This window comes from Crocodylus siamensis, chromosome 3, assembly GCF_052110815.1.
Source record: "Crocodylus siamensis isolate JL-2025a chromosome 3, ASM5211081v1, whole genome shotgun sequence".
Lineage (NCBI taxonomy): Eukaryota > Metazoa > Chordata > Crocodylia > Crocodylidae > Crocodylus > Crocodylus siamensis.
Genome location: NC_143397.1, coordinates 294,701 through 302,864, shown reverse-complemented (window position 1 = coordinate 302,864; position 8,164 = coordinate 294,701). Strand labels below are relative to the sequence as shown.

Sequence of the window (8,164 nt, the reverse complement as noted above, 5' to 3'; positions counted from 1 at the left end):
CAACCTAGACGAGAACACACGCTTACCTTTAGGGGAAAGGTGGAGCCCGTCCCATCCCAGCATGTCTCTCATCGTGATGTGCCAGTCGTGGCTGAGGAAGCCAAAGCCCTCCTCGAAGCACCATTCCTGTAGCTGCCAGTTGGTCTTTGCGATGCACGATTCATGCCGTTTGCCTCGTCCACTCACTGGCAGGATACAAGAGAAAACCACCTGTGTGCCCATCTCCTTCAGCACGCACCCCAGAGCATGGTAGTCCTCCATCAGGCAATAAGGGCATCTCCTGGCCTCATCATTTTTAGGACCATGGGGTAATAATCGATGGGCCAGATTACGGTTTGGAGCATCCCTTTCACATCCTGAATCCTTGCTCCAGGTAGGCAGTAGACCTTGCGTGCCGAGGGGTCCCGGCGACAGATGGGCCCTCTGTACATCTCAGGATGGAGTCCCCAGTGACGATCACGCGACGCTTCTTCCTCCTGGCCTTCTTGCCTCCTTCAGCTTGCATGGGATGCGGTGTGCGTGGAGTTGCCTCCTCCCTGGTTTCGTCCTCTCCGTCCTCCTCCTCCAGGGCTGCCAGACCTTGGTACCTGTTCTCCAGGTGGACTGGAGGGAACTGGTGCTGCCATGTCTCGAGCAGCCCTGGCACGGGAGGTGACCGTCTGCCACTTAGCAGTGGAGGGCTCATCTTGAGGTGCATCCTCCTTGGTCCATACAACCCTGCAGGGAAAGAAAATAGCTGTCAATTTCTTCCTCTGCCTCCCTGATTCCCCTCAGCCTGCTGACCTCCTCCTGGAGCTCCCTCACCCGCGCCTCCAGGGCCCTAAGGCGGGTGCCTGCAGGACAGGTGTGGGGGTCCCTCAGTCCCTGCCCCCCCAGGCCTTGCTGGGCAGCTCCCTCAGGCCACGGGGTTGGGGGACGCCAGCCCCCCCATGGGACTCCGTCTGGGTGGAGGCCTTAGACAAGCCCCGGGAAGGGTACGCCCCCCGGGCAGGGGCCCTGGCAGCACTCCGTGTCGACACCATCGTAGGAGTTGTTTCTAGCTGAATGTGGTGCCTCTGCCCCGCGCTAGCAGGAGTCTGCCTCTGGGCCCTTCCCGCTCGCCCGCCAGCACGAACGCCGACGCGAATGCTGGCACGCTCTTACAGAACATGCCTGTTTGCACTCTCTGTTCGCGCAGCTCAGGAGCGCGGCTCCTTACCGGCTCAGATAGGAGGGAATCTGGGGGGGCTTCCCCTCTGGATCCAGCTCAGCTGCGTCGGTCCCTCTGCCCCACTTACCTCAGGGGGGACCAGCTGCTGCTGCCCCCCACTGCTTGCTCCGTTCCCCTCTGGCTGCCACTGCTGCTCTCGCCTCTGCTCCGGGTCCGGTAAGGGGGCACATGTGTGTGTAAGACACACGTGTGCCTGCGTCCCTCCTCTCCCCACTGCTCCTGGCTAGGGTAGTATACTCTCTAAGCAAGTTGGAACGCTGGGTGCGTGTACATAGTCAATTAATGTACTTTAGGTAATGCACATTAAATTTACTACCTCCATTGTGAGGGACTAGAAAAATGTGCAGTTAGCCTGTTTTAATGTGCATTTGCTAAAGAGCACTTTTTTTGTGTGTGATGCTTTAATGCGCATTAAAATAGGCTAATGTGCATTAAAGTGCAGATGTAGACACACCCATTGTGGTCTGGTTTAGAAAGCAGTCAGAGTGGCTCTTTGTGTGTGTGTGTGCATGTGTTTGTGTGTGTGACTGAGCTTTGTATGTGGCATGTAATCAGCAGGGATCCTGGTTTTCCGTTATAAAAAATTGCAAATTCTCTGATAAAAATCCCAAAATCTGTGGTTAAAATTAAATGTCCCCCTATGGCCCTGCTGGTGTCCCTCACTTCCCCCTCATGGCCCTCCAGCCCTGCTTGTGCCCCGCAGCCCTGCTGGAGGGGGCCCCAACTGCCAGGGCTATGGAGCCAGGGGACCCAGGCCCGCAGCCTCCTGCCCCCAGTGGAAGGCAGCGGCTGCTACAGCAGGAGCACGAGCCAGCTCCCCGCCCCCGCCCAATGCCTGCCTGCTGCAGGCTTGGGCAGGATTGGCTCCCAGTGGCGGCATGCAGTCCCAGGGGACAGGGGGGACCCACGCCCCCTAGATCTGTGGGGGGTGGGGAAGGCAGGGGTGAGCTGCCCCCATGCACTCAGAAGAAATGTGGCCAGGGCACCACGGATCTTGCAGCGTGGCAGGCAGCTTTCATGTGTGGCCCCACTGTGCCCTGCCATGCCAGTCGTGCATGCTGCACTCCAGAGGGCCTGGGGGAGGGCAGCAGGCTGGGGAGCGCAGCATTTGCAACTCAGGGTTTGCAGCTGGGCAGGGTTGAGGGTTTCCCGCCCCTTTTGCAAACAGCTCTTGTAGGCTGGAACTCAGCCAGCCTGCAGAGCTCTTTGCAAAAGGGGGAATCTGCAGGTTTCTCTTCTAAAAGGCAAAATCTGCGTTTTCGCTGATAAAAATGGGAAATCTGTGGTTTTCTCTGTTTTTCCATGGGAAACAGAAAACCCGGATCTCTGGTAATCAGTGAGGTGTGCCCAGCCCCCGTGATGTTAGGATCCTTAGGGTATCTGCTCAGTCTAACTTATTAAGGAGAGGTAGTTAGCTGTTCTGGCAGAAGGCAGGGTTAAGATGCACTTTATAGACTGACTAAATCAGAGAGGCGTTTGTGAGCCTGCACTTCCGTTGTCATCACAGCCTGTCATCTCTGCTGGCGCACCTCTGCCTTGGTCTGCCAGGAGGACCTCTACCTGCCTTCTGCCCCTGTCCTATCTCAGCTAAATGCTTGTGTGACCTATGCCTGAAAACCTTCCTGGATGGGGTTGCCCCAAGCCCCCAGGTAACCCACTCCAAAGCTCCACTCCAAGAAATGATCTACTTTTATTTTGCTGGTTGCTTCTGGAGCCAGGAGGGACTTCCACCCCTCCCTGCCCCTATCTACTGCTACATGTATCAGGAGCAGAGAGTGTTTGGGGATTTGGGGGGATTTTTTGGCCTTTTTCAGCAGCTGGGTGTTGGTGGCAGCCGGGGCTGGGGATGGGGCTGGGCTGTGCCAATGCTCCTGCTGGCACCAACCCCACGGGGGCCCGGCTGGAGGATCTTGCCCCTGCGCTCAGGCTCAACCCGATGCTGCACTGGGGCAAAAAGGGATTTCCCCCTGCTCACACTGGTCCACGCTGGGGGGGTTTCACTTTCTTCTGCAATGGGAGCACAGCCCTGCCTGGGGTCTCAGGAGTGTATTAACCCCCTGTGCAGCAGCAGCAGGACCCTGTGGCCCCCTGCTTTCCCTGGGGCAGGGGCAGGGGTGGCGCCTAGGGCTGTGTCAGGGTGATGGTGTCATGCTGCTCCAATCTTGGTCACAGGGTTTGTTTGGGCTGGTTTGGATGGGGCTGATCCTGCCTCAGGCCAGGCTTGGATTAAACATGACCCCCCAGATCCCTGCCAGCCCCACAGCTCTAGGAGGCTATGACATGCATCTCCATATACAATTAGATATTTTTGCAATAATCTTACACTTGTGGCTCAGTCAACATGTGATTCTCCTGTTGTGCTCAGGTCCCTTTTATGAAGTACAGCTGTTCCCCACTTTGTGTCCAGTCACTTGACTTTGCACTTGTCTTTACTGAACTTCATCCAGTGTTTCTGAGACTTTTTCTGCAATTTATTCAGGGCCTTGGGAACCCTAGTCCTGTCCTCTCACACCTCTGCTGCTTCACCCAGCTGTGCTCCATGTGCACTGCTCCACCCGCCAAAATATTCATGAAGGCACTGAGCAGCTCTGGGCCTGAACAGGGCTGGGGCAGCGCCTCCCCCCACTTACACACGGGCCACCGATGATGCTCTGTGAGCACCCTGCCGGCTCCTAGTCACGGGTATCAAAAAACAACAGCAACATCAACACTGCCGGCTCCAACCCTGCTCAGGTTACAGCCACCCCGCCGCTATATAGAGGGGCTAGGCACAGAGCCCTGGGCTCAGGTACCCGGGGGAGCTCACTTGGTGTCTGCATACGGCTCAGAGCAATGGGGAACAGCGGCTTCTCTCTCCTCACCCTGGCATTGGTGACTCTTGCTGCTGTGGCACAGGAAAAGGTACAGGGGCACGCTGGTGTGGCGTGGGGTGGAGGGGTCTGTGCTGCCCCAGGCTGGTGCGGGCAGTACCTGGGGGCTATGCTCACTCTGCACGCGTACACATGGAGCCGTGTGGCGTGAAGCATGATTGGGGAGGCTGTGTGCTGGGCCTGGTGGCTCAATGCAGAGAGCAGGTGCCAGCACCAGTGGGAGAGCACGAGACCTGTGCCCAGCACCCTGTGTTGGGGCAGGCAGCTTGGAGCCTGCGAGGCAGTGGGGGTCTCACCACTGAGTGCTACTACCCTGGAGCCTCCTGGGTGATCGCAGAGGGGCAGGGAGCGCAGTCCAGCAGTGAAGCTTTGGCACAATCCTCCCAGCAAAGCTGTGGGGTGATGCTTCCCTTGGCTCCTGGGGTGTCTCTGTGGCCCTGGCCAGTACTGGTGGCTGTGCCAGGGGCTCTGGCTCTGTGCACCAGGCTCCTGCAGGTCATGGAGCCCCTGTGATGCCAGCGGGAGGGTCTGGCTCTGCCACGCATTCGGGTCAAACCCATTGCCAAGCCCAGGGACCAGTCCTTGGGCCTGCGCTGTTCAATTTCTTCATCAGCTATTTGGATGACGGGGTGAAAAGCAACCTGTTTAAATTCGCCAAAATTTGGGGTGAGTTGAGCACGCTAGTAGGGAGGGAAAGATTGCAACAAGATCTGGATAGGTTACAGGAGTGGGCTAACGTAAACAAGATGCGTTTCAATACTGACAAGTGTAGGGTGCTGCACGTGGGCAGTAGTAACCAGCGGCACACTTATAGAATGGGAAACTCCCTTCTTGAGAGCAGGGAGGCAGAAAGGGATCTTGGAGTCATTATTGACTCCAAGATGAACATGGGCCGACAATGGGAGGTCATGGTTGGCAGGGCTAACCGGACCTTGGTGTGCATCCACAGATGCATCTCGAGCAGGTCCAGGGAGGTGATCCTCCCCCTCTATGCAACGCTGGTCAGGCCGCAGCTGGAGTTCTGCGTCCAGTTCTGCGCGCCCCACTTCAGGAGGGATGTGGACAACATGGAGAGGGTCCAGAGGAGGCCACCCGCATGATCCGGGGACTACAGGGCAGACACTACAATGAAAGACTGCAGGACCTGAACCTGTTCAGCCTTCACCAGAGAAGGCTGAGTGGGGACCTGGTGACTGTCTATAAACTCACTAGGGGGGACCAGAAGGGTTTGGGGGAGACATTGTTTCCCCGAGCACCCCCCCGGCATGACAAGGAACAATGGACACAAATTATTGGAGAGTAGGTTTGATTAGACATCCACAAGAACTACTTCACAGTCAGGGCAGCTAGGATCTAGAACCAACTTCCAAGGGAAGTGGTGCTGGCTGCTACCCTGCGGGGCTTTAAGAGGAGGCTTGATGCCTACCTGGCTGGACTCATTTGAGTCCAGTTTTTCTCCCACCCAGGCGGGGGGGTCAGACTTGCAGATCTACAAGGTCCCTTCGACCCCACTTCTGTGATTCTATGGCATTGGACTGACAGGGTCACGGGGCGGGGGTTTCTCTCCCTCGGCTCTGAGAGAAAGGCTGGGTCCCTTCCCAGGGCCATTTCAGCACCTAATCCAGGGAGTCTCCCAGGGCTGCTGGCCTCACTTGCTCTGGGTGCTGGTGGCCACGGCAGGAGTGCAGGGCGGGGAGCAAGCTCTGTGCCTCAAGCTCCAGGGCCGGTCTCCCCGCTCACCCCGTCCCTTCGTTCCAGTGCACCCTGTCTGGGACCTGGACCAGCAGTCGGGGCTGCCGGATGCTCATCTTCGAGCTCAAGGATGGGGCCTTCTCCGGCTTGTACCTGCCTCAGGAGGCAATGGTCCCCCACCGCAATGTCCTGGCATCGCCACTGCGGGGGGCCCAGCACGACACCAGCAGCAAGGCCCAGCCCAGCTTTGGCTTCACCGTGCACTGGTGTTTCCGAGGTACGGGGCCTGGCTGCCTCTGGGCTGGGGCACGCGGGTCAGGGCACTGCTGCTGGAGATGGTCCCTTTGCCTGCTCCATACCTGCAAAAGCTCCTGCCTCTGAGCCGGTCAGTCTCCAAGATGTCACCTGCCCTGTAGGGCTGCAAATGGATGCAGCTGCCCCCTCAGCTTGCTGCAGCAATGGCTCCTGGCGGAGCAGGGCAGCATGGCCAGCAGCCCCCACCTCCTCCTGGCCCACGATGCCCACACATGGGAGGGCATTTTGCAGAAGGTGCTTTCCCTCTCTGCCCAGTGGCCAGGCTCCCTCATGCCGTGTGTGCAGGTGGCTGCATGCAGCTGGGCCATGTCCGCAGAGCAGGGTCTTGTCCCACATCCTGTCCTGGCGGGAGGCCCCAGACTGCCCCATCACCCTTTGTGAGGAAAGTCCCTGGCACTGGGCTCCTTGCTGTCCCCCATCAGGCCCCGGCCCTGCCCTGCCTGGACACACTGGAGCCGGGACTCAGGGGTTGCGTGGGAAAGCAGGAGCCCGAGCACATGCAGGCTGGGGCTGGGTGGGCTGGGGCAGGACTGGTGTCACCCCCCCCCCCCACACACACACAAAAAGCCGTGCTGATGCCTCCATGCAGAGTCCCCAGCAGGGGCGACGACCGCCTTTGTGGGCCAGTGCTTTGTGGACAGTGATGGGCAGGAGATGCTGAGGACCGCATGGCTGCTACGGGAGGAGGCTGCTGCTGCCAGAGATGACTGGAAAGCCACCAGGTGAGGCCCCTGGCCCCAGACCACAGCGCTGCCCGGGGTGGAAAGGCAGGGACAGGGTCCCTGGCCCTGGCTGGAGCCGGCTCTGGCCTGACCTCCCAGAGCAGATGTGGTCAGCCGGGTGGTGCTGGCCATGGCCACATGTGCCCACGCCTCCCTGCCATGGTGATGGGCGCTTGGGGAGTGCAGGCAGCCATGCCTCCCCGTGCACACACCAGAAGCAGCCCCAGCACAGCCCATCACTACGGCATCATGCCTCCCCACAGGGTCGGCACCAACGTCTTCACCCGCGTCAAGTGAGGGAAGCAGAGGACCCTGAGGAGCGACAGTGCAGGAGGGCTGCAGCCCCGTGGAGCCAGGCCCCAGCACCAGGGCCCTGGGCTCTAGATCCTGAACTTCCCTAAGCCTGCCCCCAGGCTGTTGGGGCTGCACTGGCTCTGGCATCTCCCTCCTCTCGGCCTCCCCCCAGCACTGCTCCTGCCCCCATGGGCCGTGTCCCCGCATGGCAATGGCTCCAGCCGCAGACGTGTCTCGTGTCAGTGCTACTCACACTCCAGCCCAGCCCAGCCCCACCTGCCCCTTCCCGGCTGCCCCAAGGGTGCTGCATTCCCCCCCATAAACCAAGGCTGTTCGGGGTCACCTGATTTGCTCCTTTCCTCACCTGGCAGCAGAAAACATCACCATTTCTGGGGCTGTTGGCGACATCAGCACCAGGCCTTAAATAAATACATTCGGGTGAAGCCTCTGGCTGTGCTGCGAGTTCCCCCCACGGCCCTGCTGCACCTTGCCCTCAATGGGGGCCCAGGCTGGGCACGACCGTATCTCTGCCCTGGTGAGCACTGAGGCCAGGTCCTTCCCTTGCCACACCAGCCCCCTGCTTCTCCGGGGAGAGGTGGAAAGGCCAGAGCAGGATCTTCTACAAGCACCAAGGCCTTGTCCCTGCCGTGGCCACTGGCCCAGGGTCCTGCTCCCTGAGGACCTGCTGCTCCAGGACCTCCACTGGCTCTTCTCCTTCCCTTGAGTCCTGGCGAGGTGCCTGCTTTCCCAGCTGGGGTGCAGCACCCTGCTCCCGGAGCTGCCAAGGCAGTAGCAACACAAGCTGGGGAACAGGATTTGGCCCCTGGCCCTGAGCATCCTGCCCAGAGCAGTGGTGGTCCTGCGGCCAACAGCCAGGATGGGATTGTTCGTCCATCCATCTATCAGGGGCCTGCGTGTGCGAGCCCAGCATGACTTGAGCCCAGGAGCTCCGGCATGTGCTAGGAGCAGGCGCAGCCACTCCCCCACCCCCATGTGAGCCCTGGCACGGCCCGTGCTCCAGCAGGGCTCTAATGTTACCATCTGGCCGCCTGTCCCGCTCC

At 59.7% G+C, this 8,164-nt stretch overlaps 1 protein-coding gene across 1 annotated transcript; it reads left to right on the top strand.

The window, feature by feature from the left end:
- The first annotated feature begins 3,979 nt into the window (after nt 1–3,979).
- Nucleotides 3,980–7,231, top strand: LOC149867843 (avidin-like). Its single transcript, XM_090037139.1, has 4 exons — nt 3,980–4,111; nt 5,839–6,049; nt 6,689–6,809; nt 7,073–7,231. Exons 1-4 carry the CDS (start codon nt 4,043–4,045, stop codon nt 7,104–7,106), a joined length of 435 nt encoding a protein of 144 aa, XP_089893265.1. The 5' UTR covers nt 3,980–4,042; the 3' UTR covers nt 7,107–7,231.
- Nucleotides 7,232–8,164: the final 933 nt, after the last annotated feature.

What these genes read in the sequence shown, in the direction of transcription:
- LOC149867843 (XM_090037139.1), top strand. Translation starts at nt 4,043, where the DNA reads ATGGGGAACAGCGGCTTCTCTCTCCTCACCCTGGCATTGGTGACTCTT. An exon ending in CTGCTGTGGCACAGGAAAAG is followed by an intron (nt 4,112 to 5,838) that starts GTACAGGGGCAC and finishes CCTTCGTTCCAG; the next exon opens with TGCACCCTGTCTGGGACCTG. An exon ending in GATGACTGGAAAGCCACCAG is followed by an intron (nt 6,810 to 7,072) that starts GTGAGGCCCCTG and finishes GCCTCCCCACAG; the next exon opens with GGTCGGCACCAACGTCTTCA.